Source organism: Elephas maximus, chromosome 3 (assembly GCF_024166365.1).
Source record: "Elephas maximus indicus isolate mEleMax1 chromosome 3, mEleMax1 primary haplotype, whole genome shotgun sequence".
Classification (NCBI taxonomy): domain Eukaryota; kingdom Metazoa; phylum Chordata; class Mammalia; order Proboscidea; family Elephantidae; genus Elephas; species Elephas maximus.
Window position 1 is genome coordinate 157570855 of NC_064821.1, and position 17194 is coordinate 157588048.

At 46.9% G+C, this 17194-nt stretch overlaps 2 protein-coding genes across 3 annotated transcripts; one reads left to right on the plus strand and one right to left on the minus strand.

Annotated features, from left to right (window-relative positions):
* Positions 1 to 638: 638 nt before the first annotated feature.
* On the minus strand, positions 639 to 14352 carry POLR3GL (RNA polymerase III subunit GL). 2 transcript variants are annotated; one of them, XM_049879867.1, is made up of 8 exons: positions 14271 to 14352; positions 4629 to 4799; positions 4222 to 4351; positions 2977 to 3045; positions 2574 to 2630; positions 2265 to 2338; positions 2020 to 2133; positions 639 to 1710 (listed from the first exon to the last, which is right to left on the minus strand). In XM_049879867.1, the coding sequence occupies exons 2-8, from the start codon at positions 4752 to 4754 to the stop codon at positions 1624 to 1626; spliced, it is 657 nt and encodes a 218-aa protein (XP_049735824.1). In that variant the 5' UTR covers positions 4755 to 4799; positions 14271 to 14352; the 3' UTR covers positions 639 to 1623. The 2 variants fall into 2 exon arrangements, with proteins under 2 accessions (XP_049735824.1, XP_049735825.1); XM_049879868.1 differs by lacking the exon at positions 14271 to 14352 and adding an exon at positions 11135 to 12324.
* Positions 13314 to 15584, plus strand: ANKRD34A (ankyrin repeat domain 34A). Its single transcript, XM_049879866.1, has 2 exons — positions 13314 to 13434; positions 13969 to 15584. Exon 2 carries the CDS (start codon positions 14085 to 14087, stop codon positions 15573 to 15575), a length of 1491 nt encoding a protein of 496 aa, XP_049735823.1. The 5' UTR covers positions 13314 to 13434; positions 13969 to 14084; the 3' UTR covers positions 15576 to 15584.
* The last annotated feature ends 1610 nt before the right edge of the window (positions 15585 to 17194 follow it).

A 17194-nucleotide genomic window follows, 5' to 3' on the forward strand; every position in this document is an offset into this window, starting at 1 on the left:
TGCTCAATAACTCTGGAATGTTCTGTTTCTATTCTTGTTTCCTTCTGTGTTCTCTTGGCTGCTTCTATCTTAACAGTTACTACCACACCCCAGTCAGGCTTTCAAGGTGCTTTCTCTCAATGGAGACACAGCCTCTCTTCATTCCTTACAACCCAACCCAACGGGATCAGAAATATCTAAGCTTAGATTACCAGTCTATCACTTGATGTAATAGGAAATTCAGTCTGCTGCTGGGAAATTTCTTGAAGGTTTTCTCTCTGTATCCCATCTTGTGGCTTTCAAATGCTCAATAGGGTCACTACGACAGCACCCCAGACAATTCTGCCGGCTTCCTTTTTCAGTCTCTATTCTGGACACGCGGATCGCCCGTGACTGCTGCATGTCAAGTGGCTGGAACCAATCAGCTCATCTGGGGCTTTCTCAGAAGCCAATCAGAACCTAGGGAAGTGACCTCACGCAAGGGAGAGCTGTGTGGGCAATAAAGCATCTTTCAGAGCTGTGAGTGTCCCTGTCACTCCCCTTCTCCTCACCCTCCTTACTTCCTGTAAAGCAACTTCTCCTACCCCTCCCTTCTCCCCCTTCCCCCCACCCCAACGAGAGAAGGCTGAGAAGGGAGTAGAAAAGCTAACTAAAACCCACAAAGAACCAGAAGAGAAACTGCAACTCAGTCACCCTATTCTGCAAGTGGAAAACAGGGTATTTAGGGGGTTTCCCCTTTATGGATCTACCTTTCAAACTTGGGTCTCCAGGGCCTGGAAACAGGAGTAAGTGTGCTGAAGAAGAGTCAGCACCTCCTCCCTACTCCCTCCCTGCACCTGGCTTTCTTGACTCTCACTATAAAAATAGCTGTAATTATTCCTTGTAAACAAGGACAAGATCAAGGTCAAGTATGGGAAAGAGACGGCCTGTGTTTCTATGAACATATGTGAATAGAGACAGTCAGCAGGCCTGAGAACCAAGGGCTCAGAAGCCAGCTGGTCTGCTGCCTTCATGCAGGGAGGGCATGGGCTGTTCTCCGTCTTTACAACTCACTCTGTGCAGCCCTGCAGGTGCCTGGCAGGGCTAGATTAGGAGTGTGTGTCCCACCACAGGGGTGGGGGAAGAAGCAAAGGGCAGGAAGGCTGTAACCAAGGCATTCCCTTCATTCTTCCAGCCTTCTTCCCCCAGGTTCTTATCATGGACAGAAAGACAAATAAAAACATTTTATTTAAAAATATAAAACTGGCCTAACTCCTCCTAAGTGCTCCCACCCCCAATTAGCTCCACAAAGAGCTGTAAAAATGGGTAGCGGTATGTATACAGCTGTCTCAAATCTAACAATCCCAGGTTTTTCTTCTTTTGATTCTCCTTTCTCCCTTTTATACAATTAGGACATTGGTCCTTTGCCCTTTCCACAAGATATCAAAGGTGATACAAGGGCAAAGGGAGAGAAAAGTATAGAAAAGAGGGCTACCTGTTTTCATCTCCACTCCCACCTGCAGGCACCAAAAACGTTATCTGGACTCTGAGAAGAGTCAGAAGAACGACTTGCTTATCCACAAAACCAAATACTAGGGATGGTTATTCTCTGCATTTCAAATCCAGAAAGATATGAAAATCTGGGATATTGTTTAGGGTCCTTCTTCAGTATATAGCTTCATCCATGTTGTCATCACTGTCACCCCCAAAATCTTCTCCATTGTCAAAATATGACATGATGTAATCAGTTTCCTAAAATAAGGTAAAAAGAGGTAAAAGTCAGGCATGCTTTTGGCATTCTCTTTCCTCCCTGTGTACCAGGCCCCTTCCTTCCTTTCCATCACATCATTCCAGGCCTGAGCCTTTCCTTCCTGCTGAAGCTTACTGTTGAGAAGAGCCTAGGGACAGATGAAGTGAAGGGAAACCCCTACCCTTTGGGGACACTATCCCCTTTGGCCCTCCAACCCTCTGAAGAGAATATCCCTGATGGAAAAGGAGTTGAGATTCCCTGAGATTATGAGGGAAAAGAAGGAGAGCCAAAGGTGGGAGGCAGTCCTTCACCTCTTCATGTTCTTCTTCATCGTACTCCTCTTCTTCTTCCTCTTCCTTCTCTTCTTCTTCTTCTTTCTCCTCATCTTCCTCTGAAGTCACTTCTTCCTCCTTCTTCTCCAGGGTCTTATGTGAAGATGAATAGGAAGAGATACCCAGATTCAGCTCCCAGAAGGGAAAAACTGAGGTACACACAGGCCAAGGGAGAGGGAATGGATCTAGGGCCCGGGTGGTCTTTATGCACATTTCCTCCTCACCTCCAGTTTCTGTATTGTTTCCTCCTTATCTTCTGGAGCTTTAGGGGGCCTCTTGGGAAGTAGGATAGTGGTCCCTGGTGGGGAAATCAAAAGGTGAGCCATCAGAGGGCAAACCTCCTTGCTAGCCTTTTACTCACCCTCCTTCCAGGACCATGTCATTCTGCTGCCCTCATGTGGACACCAAGACATCCAACAACGGCATTTAGACAGTTGAGTAGGAATTGGGAAAGCAGACAAGACCATCAGCTGCCTCAGCTCTCCAGCTGATAAAGGAAACTTCCCTTCTCCCATTTTTCCAGATATACTCACGCTCCTTCTGCAGCTTCCGCACCCGGATCTTTAGCTCCCGGGGTAGACGTCTCCAGTCTGGCAATAGGAGGAATGTGGATGTCAGTGGGACCCTACTTGGGGTCTCCTATGAATGATGACTGGTTTTAAGGGAAGGAAAGGTGAGGGTAAGGGTGGGGAACAAAGGGGTTCGGTTAAAGGTGCTCTGAACAAAACTGTGGCTTGGATGCCTCCAGAGGGATGGAGGCTATTAAATAGGTTTTTCAGGTAGAGTCTGGGATGTTTTGGAGTGCGTCTAAGGGCTCCTCTTCTCAGACACTGTGAACAGGGTGAGAGAAGAGGTGGTGGGAAGGGAGTAGCTTGTGGCTTGAGGCATCTCAAGCATTTGAAAGAAGAGCCTTCAATGAACGGGTCCATCACCTACCAGGGTTCCAATCGATGGCATTGTCAACTGGCCCTGACATCTGGTATTTGTCTGAGTAACGCTCCACATCTGAGGGGTCAGAAGTCAAGAGTCAAAGCTTTATCCCTTCAGAGCCCTACAACAATGTTGTTCTTAAGGGTCCAGCCCTCTCAATACTCAGGAATTATTTGTTCTCTCACCCCAAGCCCAGAGCCCAGGAGGTCAGCTTCAGTATAAACCTTCAACACAATTATAACCAGCCCCTTTGCCACACAAAATTACAACAGTTTTTTTTTTTTTTTCCCTTCCTTAGCCCAAGGTATGGCTATCTTGAGAGGTAGTATGTCACAGTGGAAAGTATACTGTTGTTGTTAGCTGCTGTTGAGTCAAGTTGCCCCTAACTCATACCATTGTGATCCATAGGGTTTTCATTGCCGATTTTTCTCCATCTTAGTCTATAAGCTCCGCTGACACCTGTTCAGCATCATAGCAACACACAAGCCTCCACTGACAAGATGGGTGGTAGCTGAGCTTGAGGTGCACTGTCAGGGAATTGAAACCTAGGCCTCCCACAAGGAAAGCGAGAATTCTACCACTGCTGCCACCCAAAATTACAATAGATTTGGAGTTTTTTCCTCCCTTATCCCAGAAGTATGGCTGTCTTGAGCAGTAGTATGATGTAGTGGAAAGTATACTAGAGAGCAAGAAACCAGACTTGCTTTTCAGTCTTTCCTTTACTCCTTGATAACAGGGTGGCTTTAGGCAAGTCTTTCATCTCTCTGAGCCACACCTTCCAGGGCTACAGTGGGAAAGCACAGTGATCAAAATACTGAAATATTGAACTTCCTTACCAGTTAGTAAATATCCACTGTCCTGAGCCTTCTAAGTGCTCCCTCTTCTCCAGTCCCTCCTGATAAACCACTAACTAAAGGGTTAATGCTTTTCTTAGCAGAGGTTCTTAAAAACCTACCACCAGCTCCCTCCTTCTGCCTGAGTGGTGCCCAGGTTATATTTTCATTCATCCCTTCATTTATACTTGTGAAATGAGCATCACGATTCTTCCCAGTCTTCTAAGACTATTCTGAGACTCAATACAAACGATGAATACTGTATTGCATTTCAAATGCAAGAGTAATTATTATGATATCCCCTGTTAGACAGTGAACTTCCTGTGCCTCTTTTGGCTCCTCTGGCTCCCAGTGGTGCTGAGTACTGCACGCTGCCCATGGGAGGCACTCAGAATGTGATGCTAGCATTCCAACTGACCTCTCTTGGGGACAGCTGGCCGGATGAAGTAGGGGAGCTGCCTCATGGCCCCTCGTAGCTCCTGCTTCAGTGCCAGGACGTATTCCCCTTCCTCTCCAGAGGGCAGAGGCACTGGGTAGAACTCCAAGGGCTAAGGAGGCAGGGGACAGTGGTCAGCTCACCACTGAACACAGGGCCAAAAGAGAATGAGCAGGAAGGACAGAGTAATCTGAAAGCTGGGGAGCTGGGAATGTGAGAAGCATGGGTAGATACTTCCTTGCCTGGAAAACATCCCAAGTGATCTGGGAGGATAGAGACAGGGAGGGGCAAGATGAAGATAGTTTAATGATGCCCCGGGAGGAATCCAGGATCATATACAGTCAGCCAGGGGCACATGGTAGTCTTGAGAAGGGAGGGGAGACACTCACAGGGAAGAGTGGAGAAGGCTGCAGGGTGGGTGGAGGCAAAGCATCTCCCTTCCCAATGCCCACGGCCTCCACGTTGAAAGTCAACTGGCCCCGGCCACGACCCCGGCCCCCACCCCGGCTGGCCATGGTGGGGTGGGGGGGCTGGGTATTCAGAGATCCAGAGAGATAAACCTGATAAAGACAAAAACAAAGATAAAAATGAGTACAGTAAAATGGGTAGAAAGCCAAGGAAATACAAGACACCACTCTTCTCTCCCAGTGACCTGAAAAGCCAATGTCATTCAATGAATTTTGACTGAGAAGGCACAGTGTCAGACAGGGTATTAGTTGCTGGCAATATAAACATGGATGAGTACATCCCAACAGGATGGATAACTGCAATATAGTGTAATGATAACACAATGGAGAGAGTGGTTAGTCCCTTGGATAAAACTTCTCTATACCACTGAAATGGAGCCCTGGTGGTGCAGTGATGAAGAGCTTGGCTGCTAACCAAAAGGTCAGCAGTTCTAATACACCAGCTGCTACTTGGAAAGCTATGGGGCAGTTCTACTCTGTCCAGTAGGGTTGCTATGAGTCGAAATTGACTTGATGGAATGGGTTTGGTTTGGCTTATATCCCTAAAATAGTTTAATATTTGTCATCATCTGCATTTCCATATATGACCTTTGACTTCTTTCTCTGCCTGGCCTTCCAAACCCAACTAGACCCCAATTCAATCAATGTATTGACTGTCAGAAAAACATTTATTAAGCAGTCACCATGAGAAAGGCAGGGTGCCAGGCACAGCGGAGGCACAGAGAGGAGTCACCAGTCTCACTGTCAACAGAGGGGAAATGAGAGATTACAATTAAATTGATCTCGTCAAACACCACTTAGAAGAACAGAATCCTAGAGTTGGAAGGAACATTTATGATCATCCAGTTCAAAACCTCTTCTAATGCAGGACTCCACTCTATAAGTTGTTAGTCATTCAGCTTCTGATGGCATTTTCCTAAAGACAGGGTGCCCATTCTCCCCCAAGGAAGCCCATTCCATTGTGGTCAACTCTGATGATTGGAAAGTTTCCCTTTCTACTGAATTGAACTCTGGCTCCTATCATCAATCATGAGGGACCAGTAAGAGGCAGCTATGATGGATGCTAAAGTCACCAAATGAAAATGAAACTTACAAGAAGATCACTAACTGAAAGAGTTCCCAGTGGCCAAAGCTAGAACAATTTGAAGAACAAAATAAAGTTGTCCTGGATTATAACCTAAAGTATAAGTAAATGTCCATGTGTCCATACTGATATAAATGATTGAATAAATTACTAAATGGGGGAGAAGAGACAAAAATCCCATGCAGAATTCCAAATAAATTATGTGGATATTCTATCCTAAATGAGTGTCATGGATTGAATTGTGTTCTCCCAAAATATCTATCAACTTGGCTAGGCCATGATTCCCAGTATTGTATTACTATCCACTATTTTGTCATCTGATGTGATTTTCCTATGTGTTGGAAATCCTACCTCTATGATATTAATGAGGCAGGATTAGAGGCAGTTATGTTAATGAGGCAGGACTCAATCTACAAGATTAGATTGTGTCTTAAGTCAATCTCTTTTGAGATATAAAAGAGAGAAGCCAGCAGAGAGACAGGGAAATCTCATACTACCAAGAAAGTAGAGCCAGGAGCAAAGCGTATCATTTGGTCCCATGGTCCCTCCGCAGAGAAGCTTCTAGTCCAGGGGAAGATGATGAGAAGGACCTTCTTTCAGAGCCAACAGAGACAGAAAGCCTTCTCCTGGAGCTGACACCCTGAATTTGGACTTCTAGCCTCCTAGACTGAGAGAATAAACTTCTGTTTGTTGAAGCCATCCACTTGTGATATGTCTATTATAGCAGCACTAGATAACCAAGACAGAGGGGAAATATAACTCCCTACATGCAACCTACACTTAAGGATATAGAGACTTCCAAAGAGTACAGTAGGGAAGGGGTGGGGGAAGAGAAGTAACTTTACAGTAGAAACCTAACAAACACTACTTCAGCCAAGTGATCAAGGTCAATAACCACAGTCATAAGTCATGTTGATAGTATATACCCTTGATACAATGTGATGAAAATGGCACTTTACCTCTGTCATCCCCCTTCCAAAAACCTATACAAAACCCCAATCTAACCATGAGAAAAACATCAGACACATTCCAATAGAGGGACACATTACAATATACCTGACCAGTGCCTCCCAAACTGTCGAGGTCATCAAAAGCAAGGAAAGTCTGAGAAACTGTCACAGCCAAGAGCAACCTAAGCAGACACGACAACTAAATGTAATGTGTTATCCTAGATGGGATCTGAAGCCCAAACAGGACATTAGGTAAAAACTAAGGAAATCTGAATCAAGTATGGACCTTTGTTAATAATAAAGTATCAATCATGGTTCATTAATTGTAACAAATGCACAATACCTAATACAAGATATCACTAACAGGGAAAACTATACACTGGGAGTATATGGGAATTCTCTGTTACCTGTTCAATTTTCCTGTAAATCTAAAACCTTCTAAAAAATACATATTAATAACGAATAAAACTTGAGTAGCAATTCAAAGTTCATAAAAGTTTAGTTGGTGAAAAAAAGATTTGGAACCTATATGCTCACCCTTAACAATAACCCTCTTTATTGTTCATCCCCGCACTGCCCCCTCCCCCAAAACCACAACATCTCACACACAAACTTATTCCCAGTCACACATTACCTGTTGTCAGGGATTGAACTGTGTCCCCCAAAAATGTGTATATCAATTTGGCTAGGCCATTATCCCCAGTATTCAGTGATTGTCTGCCATTTTGTCATCGGATGTGATTTTCTTATGTGTTGTTAATTCTATCTCTATGATGTTGATGAGGTGCAATTAAGCAGCAGCTATGTTAATGAGGCAGGACTCAAATCTACTAGATTGGGTTGTGTTTTGAGCCAATCTCTTTTAAAAATAAAAGAGAGGAGCAAGCAGAGAGACAAGGGGACCTCATACCACCAAGAAAGAAGCACAGGGAACATAGTTTGTCCTTTGGACCCAGGGTCCCTGCACTGAGAAGATCCTCCACCAGGGGAAGATTGATGACAAGGACTTTTCTCCAGAGCCTACATTTTTTTTTTTTTTTTACAGAGAGAGAAAGCCTTCCCCTGAAGCTAGCACCTTGAATTTGGACTTCTAGCTTACTAGCCTGTGAGAGAATAAATTTGTTTGTTGAAGCTATCCACTTGTGGTATTTCTGTTAAAGCTGCAGTAGGTAACTAGTGTAATGTGGTGGAAGTTACTAAGAAACAGGTTTCAACAGAAAAACACTTTTAACAATTACGTCGAATTTAAGGCAGTCAGCACAGTGTAGTCGTTAAGAACATGGATTTGAATCCCAATCCCAGTATTTTCTATGAGGTCTTTGGCAATTTATTTAACACCTCTAAACTTGTTTCCTCATCTGTAAAATTGGACTAATATAATCCCACTTTAATTCATTAAACAAATACTTACTGAGTGCTTACTATGTGCCAGGCAGTGTTCTAGGTACTAGGGATACAGAAGTGAGCAAAATGGACAAAAATCTGCTGCATCCACAGGGTTTAAATGGAGCTTCGAATCTAGTGGAGTCATCTGTATATAAGTGATATTTTGATATTTCAAGACATGAGACTCGATGAGATCCTTAAAGGAGTGAATGTGAACAGAGAAAAGGAGAGATCCAGGGACTGAACCTTGGGACACTCTAATGTTTACAGTCTGCCATATTTGTAATACACTAGGTGAGGAGTTAACATTCTCATTATACTAGAACTCTTGGAAATCCAAATTTAAAAATCACCCCAACAGAAAAAATGGGCAAAGGACATGAATAGACAATAAGAGAATGTTCAATAAAACCACCCTTCATCTATCAAATTGATAAAGATTTAAATAATAATCACACTGTCATGAGTTTTATGAGATGGGCACTCATGCCTCCCTGGAAGGACTATAAACAAATACAGTCTTTCAGGGAAGCAATTTGATAATTTGTAACAACAGTTTTTTAAATGCTTATATCCCTAATCCCTGGGTGGTACAAACGTTAATGCGCTTGGCGGCTAACCCAAGGGTTGGCAGTTCAGGTTCATTCATAGGTGACTCGCCAGGCAATTTACTTCCAAAAAATCAGCCACTGAAAACCCTCTGGAGCAAAGTTCTACTTTGACAACTTGATGGCAATTGTTTTTTAATACTTAATCAAGTAATCCTACTTTAAAAACCCATCCTAAAGCAACCATTAGATATGAGTCAGAAATATAGGTTCAAAGATATTTATCAAAGAGTTATTTATAATAGCAAAAATTGTAAAACAATCTAAATGATCCAACAACAAAGGAATGGTTAAAAAAAATCCATTTTAGACTATTATTAAAAAAAAAAACCAAACTCAGTGCCGTCAAGTCGATTCCAACTCATAGTGACTATTTATGTAGCCATAAAATCATGACTTTAAATAATTTTTAAAGGCAGAAAAATGCTTACAATATAATGTAAAGTTGGGGAAAACATGATATAAAATTGTATTTATTATGTGGCTATACAGAAATGAAACTGAAAGGAGACTTTGAAATATTAATAATGGTTATCACTACATCATGGCCATGGAATAACAGGTATTTTTCTTTATACCTTTATGTTTCCAAATTCTTTTTTTTTTTTTCATAAATGTATATTACCTAATGTTATGGATTGAACTGTGTTCCCAAAAAATATGTGTTTAATTCCTAACCTGTGGTTATAATCCCATTTGGAAATGGGTTGTCTCTGATATATTAATGAGACAGGATTAGTGTAGGGTGTATCTTGAATCAATCTGTTTTGAGACACAAAAGAGATTAAAGGAAAGCTAGCAAGCAGGAAGATGGAGGAAGAAAGATGCCAAGGCACATGAAGATCACCCAGGAACAGAGCTGAGAAGAAACAAAGACCATTCTCCAGAGCTGACAGAGAGAGAAAGCCTTCCCCTAGAGCTGGTGCCCTGAATTCAGACTTCTAGACTCCTAAACTGTGAGAAAATGAATTTCTGTTTGTTAAAACCACCCATTTATGGTACTTCTGTTATAGCAGCACTAAAACCAATAACAAAACAAAACCCACTGCGGGCAAGAGGATTCTTTTGACTCATAGTGACCCTATAGGACAGAGTAGAATTGCCCCATAGGGTCTCCAAGAAGCACCACCTAGTAGATTCAAACTGCTGACCTTTTGGTTAGCAGTCGTAGCTCTTAACCACGATGCTACCAGGGTTTCCCCATAGCAGCACTAGATAACTAAAATACTTCTATAATTAGAAAACAAAAATAATGGTTTTCTTTGTTTTTAAGAAAGCTACCAGGCAGGGCACATCTCCCTCTTTTCCAATAAAGTCTGGAATACATTTCATTGAGCTATATAATTCTTGTTTAGGACATTTGTTTGATATTGACTGAAAAACAAATATCCAAAAATAAAAAGACCTGCAAAGCAACGTAGTGAGTTCTTTTACCAAAGTTTCAATAGAGGTTAGATAACAATGTACCAAATACGATTTATCAAAGAAAGGATTCATGCTTACTGCAGAGGATTCGCTATGATTCCCATTGTCTAGCACTGTGCCTGGTATATAGTGAGTGCTCAATAAATATTGGTAGAATAAATGAATACATGATTTCTAAGCGCCCTTACAAGCTTGAGATCTTTTGATTAATAATGCCTCCCCACACCATTCCAGTCCTCCTTGCTCTCTCCCTTCTCTGGACTGTGGAAACAATCATATTATGAACCATGAATTTAAGAGCATTTGATTATATACTGTATTGTATTTTATTGTTCTATAGTTACAATAAAGGACAGCATACACGAGTTTAAATCTTGTCTCCTTAAAAAGAGTGCTAGTTCCTGGAAATCAATTCCATTCAATTAACTCTCATCGGGCTGTATGTATTAAGTACTAGTCCTTGCCCTCCAAAATCCTAGAGTCTGAGAATAGAAACATTAAAAGAAAGTGAGTATATGCATGCGTATGCAAGCAGTATGCAAAAATGCTATCTAAAGTCAGACAGGGGAATAATTAATTCTGCAAGAAAGGGGTCCAGGAGAGGTACAGGTAGGAGGTAGTATTTGAGTTGTCTCGATTGACAAACAGGAATTCGCTAGGCTCTCAGACAGGGAAATAATATTAATAGACTCGGGGGTGAGGGGGGGCTGATGCCATTGCAAAGAGTCAGAGGTACAGGAGTGAGCCTTTCTCGCTTCTGCTTTAATACCTCTTCCCTATTGCGCGAAACAAAAGTGCGGTCCACTGGCACGAATCGACAGAGTAATGGGAGCCAAGGGATAAAGGGCAGGAAGCTAAAGGGGTTGATCCAACAGGCCGCTGGAAAGTGTTGTCTATCTCGCAGCCCAGGCCCGGGGAGCTAGTCAGGTAAGTGTGGGACCGAACCGGATCAACGTCACCCGGTCCGAACCTTACCTGCCGCCCCTCCCCCACGCGAGGCCCACACCTCTGCCAACTTGATATTTGCTTGTCGTCCTCCGGCCCTTGGCGTTCTAGGCCCGCCTCTCTGAGCTCCCCATTGGTGTGTTCTCCTGGCCAATCTAGTAGAAGCCGGGGAGGAAAGTCCGCCCACTTGAGCTGAAGCGGAGAAGGAGGGAGGAAGCGAGCCAGCCTCAACCTAGGCTTGGCAAACGGGGTGCAGAGAGAGATGAGGTTGCGGAATCAACCAGAGGTCACTTATTTGCGTCCTTATTCCGGATGGAGGAGCACCTGGCTAGCAGGAGTTCACAGAGGAACCTGACACTCAGATTTCACCGAGGGACTCTCCTGCGAGAGAGGCCCCACTGAGAGGCCAAAAAATGAGGGCCTTAACAGAGAAATGAACCTCTATGAAACTGCTCTTAGGGATCAGTCTCTGTGACCCTGGCTTCACAGCTTGGCCTCTTCTCCATTACTCCCACCTTCTTTTATTTGCTACACTGCCCCCTTCAGCACCACCAATGGATACTTCTTTTCTAAAAATATTTTTCTGTGGGTTGCTGCCGTGTCTATAAGAAAACGGGAAGCAGGTTTGGGGAAGGATCAGAGAACCAATATTGGGGAGGCAGGGCAGAACCCCGTGCTTCCTGCATTTGCCACTGCTTTCCTAGTGCCGTGTAAAGGGGAACAGGGTGGAATGGGATTCCTACTCTCATAGGAAACAGAAACAGAGGACGAGGTCAAAGTAAAGATAAAATCCAAGTGTTAGTCAAGAAGAATTCCCCAGATGCCAGAGAAAATGATCCTGGGAGTGAAAACTCTGGACTGGGAGGCTGTAGGTGTAGTGGCAAGTGCCCCGTCTTTGGAATAGGACAAAAACATAACTGTGAGGCTTTGGAAAACTTGCATAACTTTACTAAGCCTCAATTTCCTCATCTGTAACAAGAAGACAATAATTTTTACTTTATATAGTTGCTGTGAGGATTGGAGATAATGTATGTAAAGCACTTGGCATGTAGTTGGTGTTCAGAAAATAGTAGCTCATAAAATCTGTAGCTTCCCTGCAAATATTTCTTTCCTCTTTCCCAAACACATTATTTTAATACCTTGTGTCTTGTGGCCTCCAGCCTCTGCGATATCACAGGACCAGGTGAGCTTTCCAAATCCTTGGGATAGTTTTTCATCCCTCACTTCCCCTGGTGCCTCCCAACTGGACACAAACTCATTCCTAAAATGTGCAGATGGATGCTATGGTAACCAAGGAAACAGGGCAGGTGGCAAGGAGAGGCACAGACACAGTGGGAGAGACCCATAGCGACAAATATGGAGAGAGAAGACACATAAGGAGCGATTGGGACAGAGACCTTCAAGCAAGATGAAAAAATAATGAACCTAAGCAAGGCCGAGATTAAAGAGATGCAATGAGAGAGAGTGTATTACAAGGTTAGCTCTTTTTCATGCCGCTTTTCTATTCCCCCCCCCCACCAAGGATATGGGGAAGGAGGCATCTGAGAATGCCCCTTGGTATACCTAAAAATGACCCCATATATCAACCCTCCCCATATTAAGAGGTCTATGCAAGGGAGCTGAGGTCGAAGCTTGTCTGTGATGTGTGTTCCATTTGGAGGGAGGTGGGATGGAGATGTACCGCTGTGTCTGACGCCTGGTGGACCTTGCTCTGTGACATTTAAACTACAAGAAGGCAACCAGATCTCCTGCCTCTGTCTGCACAGTATGGACTCCGGTTCTCTCCACCCCTCTGCACAGTATGCCGTGTGCTGTGTGTGGCAGGTCAGGTCTGGCGCACAGGCGTATATAAACACACGAAGCGCCGAAAAAGGGAATCTGCTGAAGCTCAGCGAGGAATCGGGATGGTCCGGGTCTGGGTTCGCAGAGGAGTTCCTTAAAGAACACTTAGGTTTGTTGGGGCTGAGGGGAGGTCGACTGGGAGAGAAGTCAGGATTGGAGCCTGTAGGTTTTGAGGGTTTATGTGTACTTGGGTGGGGGAACAGCTTGGTGCCGGACGCCCCCACCCGCAGAGACAGGGCTATAAATAGCATGGCAGAGCTCCGCCCGCCCCCCCCCCCCCCAGCCTTTCTCCTCCCGAGTCGGCGCTGTGCCCGGGGCGCACCGGGAGGAGGGACAAGGATCCGGCGCCGGGGCGCAGATGCTGACACCAAGGGGATCTGGGTGCCCCCCCACGCCATGTGGGCCCCCGGGAACCCGGCTCCCCGACCCTGGCTGCCCCGTGGCCCGGGCCTCAGTCCTGGCCCCGCGGAGGTTCTGCGGACATTCAGGTATCTATTTGAGCGCATAGCCTGGGAGGGGAAAGAGCAAGGAGTGATGGGGAACGTATCAGCAGGGGCAAAAGAAACCCCCAATTCTCCCCACCCGCTCTAAAGCTGCTTCCCTCCCCCTACTCAATATCTGGGGCTGTGGCAACCTAAAAGAGGTTAGGAATGGGAATGTGTGTGTGAATATATGGGTGCATGTGTGTGGGTAGGTGGCGTTCAGCATCCTAGGAAGGGGTATTCCAAGTGCAGATAATAAAAGGGGGGTGCTGGAAAGGTCTGATAAGCCGTGGGGTGAGGGTGGGGGTGCGGATATCCCCGCGCGTGCACGTACGCATTTGCACGCGCGTTCGTCTTTCAGTGCGGGTGCACCCTTCCCACCTCCTCAAGCATGCGTCGGGTGGGGGTAAGGGCGGCTTAGAGGCATGAGTTAGGAAGGACTGTGTTCCGTGGATCTCTGCCCTGCCTGACGCCCGATCCCTCTATCTGTGCCTTGGTTTCCCTTTCTGAATCCGTCTATAAGGTCTCTCTTTCTCGCAGGGATCGGCTTTGCCACTGAACCCTCAGGCCTCTTCCAACCACCACCCCCACGACCCTAGCAATCCTCGGCAGGTCCTCGTCCCGGCTTCATCAGCGCCCTCGTCCCAGACGCAGCTATGCTGCACACGGAGGGCCACGCTCTTCTTCGGGCCGTGGGTCAGGGTAAGCTACGCTTGGCCCGTTTGCTTCTGGAGGGGGGCGCCTACGTGAATGAGGGTGATGCCCAGGGGGAGACTGCACTAATGGCGGCCTGTCGGGCCCGGTACGACGACCCCCAGAACAAGGCGCGCATGGTACGCTACCTCCTGGAACAAGGCGCAGACCCCAACATCGCAGATCGCCTGGGGCGCACGGCGCTCATGCACGCTTGCGCCGGAGGTGGGGGTGCCGCCGTAGCCTCGCTGCTCCTGGCCCACGGCGCAGACCCCTCTGTCCGAGATCACGCAGGCGCCTCCGCGCTTGTCCACGCACTGGACCGCGGGGACCGAGAGACCCTTGCCACGCTGCTGGATGCCTGCAAGGCCAAGGGCACGGAAGTCATCATCATCACAACCGACACCTCGCCTTCGGGCACCAAGAAGACCCGGCAGTATCTCAATTCTCCACCGTCCCCAGGGGTGGAGGAACCTGCTGCGGTTGCCCTTAGCCCGGGGGCCTGCACGTCGCCTTCGGAAATCCAACTGCAAACTGCAGGAGGAGGAGGGCGGGGGTTGTTATCCCCTCGCGCTCAAGAGGAAGAGGAGAAGCGGGACGTATTTGAATTCCCTCTTCCTAAGCCCCCCGATGACCCCTCCCCTTCTGAACCTCTTCCCAAGCCACCCCGTCACCCCCCAAAACCACTCAAAAGGCTCAACTCCGAGCCCTGGGGCCTAGTGGCCCCTCCCCAACCAGTCCCGCCTGCCGAGGGGAGGCCGGGGGTCGAACGCCTGACTGCTGAGTTCAATGGCCTGACGCTGACCGGTCGACCCCGTCTTTCTCGACGTCACAGCACGGAAGGCCCGGAGGATCCGCCTCCGTGGGCGGAGAAAGTGACGGGAGGCTGGGCTCTCTCTCGCCGAAACACCGCGCCAGAGGCTCAGGAGTCTGGTGCCCCTTCAGGGCTGAGGCAGAAACTGAGTCGAATGGAGCCGGTGGAGCTCGACACCCCCGGACATCTTTGCCCCGACTCGCCAGAGTCTAGCCGCCTGTCCCTAGAGCGCCGCCGTTACAGCGCCTCCCCGCTGACCCTCCCTCCAGCCGGCTCGGCTCCCTCTCCGCGCCAGTCCCAAGAGAGTTTGCCAGGGGCTGTATCTCCGCTGAGTGGGCGGAGGCGGAGTCCTGGGCTGCTGGAGCGGAGGGGCTCGGGGACGTTGCTCCTGGACCACATCGCTCAAACGCGGCCGGGCTTCCTGCCCCCACTCAACGTCAGCCCCCATCCTCCCATCCCCGACATTCGCCCCCAACCCGGAGGTCGGGCGCCTTCATTGCCCGCCCCTCCCCAAGCGGGGGCGCCAGGTTCTCCCAGGACCAAGCGCAAGTTGGTGAGGCGCCACTCCATGCAGACTGAGCAGATCCGCCTGCTAGGGGGCTTCCAGAGTCTAGGCGGGCCAGGGGAGCCAGGGCGCTGAGGGAAGTGAGAGGAGCCAGGGAGGGTGGGTATCAGGGCCCTGATGGGACAGGTGGGGGAACCAGCTCACACACACCATGAACATAGGGGTCGCTTACATGTGCTCATGGGCACAGTACACGTACACATGGGTAAACATGTGTCCACAAGCACAGTACTCCTTACTTGCTTGAGAAGGGTCAATTCTCTACTTGCTGGGCATAGAGACACATGCATTCATTCCCTGGTCACTTTACATGCATGTGAGATTACTTGTGTACCCACAAGCATGGTACACTGGTAAACACACAGGATCACTTGTGCTAGGGCTCCAAATGGGCCCCAAACTTACCGCATTTGTTCAGAAGCAGTAGGGAAACCCCTCCTTTGGGGGTCATCCTTGATCTCTTTGGCCTCCTGCTGAAAACGTCACCTAAATAACAATCCCTTGCTTTCCATGTGTGCCCTACGACCAGACCCCATCATGATTTTGCCCACACTACCCTCTTCATGAATATCCCACCGTGTTCTACAGGTCTTGCTTCTCTCTCCAGGCCAGGTCCCTTGTTCTCACTCTGCTGCGAGCCCCACTTTCCAGGATACCTTCCTCTTTGCTCTTCTTGGAGGTTTCCTGCAGCAATCTCTAGCCTCGGTTCTGCTGTTGCCCCTCTGCTCTCAGCTTGCCTTCTCAACTTCCCGCTTTTTATTCCCACCCCATTGCACCAACCAATCCATTACAACAGGTCGTCTCATTTTCCCAGGGGATGGGTCATGGGCTCTAAGCTGCTCTTCTGTTCTGTCTGAGCTTATGAACACTCCTACAGGTAGAAGTGGGGAGTAACACAAAATTACTCCTGTCTCCACTTGACATGTCAAATAAATGTATTCAGAATCTCTGTTTTGTCACTCTTCTGCATGCAGGGTGTGTGTGTTTGGGGGGGGGATGAGGAATGAGAAGGGAGAATGCTGCTGACTATAGCTATAACAACGTAGGGGATACTTACAGGCTCCAGCCACCTTCTTTCCAGGAGACCAACTAACTGTAGTTGCAAAAGGAGATGTAAGTGTCCTGTCTGCTGAAAGTTTTAAGGCATTTGATACGTTTTCATTCCCACAGTCTCCCTTATGTCCATCCTCAAACGTTTAAGCTTAGATTCCTACAAAGAGTCCCTCAGCAGATATAACTCAGTGGATTAACTGCTTCTACTTTTTGACCACTTGGAGTTTCTCTTGAGGGCTAATTTCCATTTCACCAGGTGTGTCTCACCTATTTTCTTCTACTTTTGGCCTCTATTTTCCATTCCTTGATTTCTGAGCCACTGTAGGGGGCAGACAGAAGAGAGGAGTTAGTATAACCTCACCTAGGTAAAAATGACATGTTGGTCAGCTGACAAAGGGTGTGTAATGTGTGTGTGTGTAACAGTAATTAGAGGGAATCCAACTTGACCATTTTTATAACAAGAGTACCTGTCTTAATCTACTCCCTGGACCTCTCAGTTTGCTGGGGTTTATGTTTCTTTGGTTTTTGTTTGTTTGTTATGTTTTGTATATATTCTAATTCTTCCCGACTGTAATGGGAAGTAAAGGGAACTGCCCATTCTACTCTTTATTACTTAAAACCCCTCGCCATCAAGTCGATTC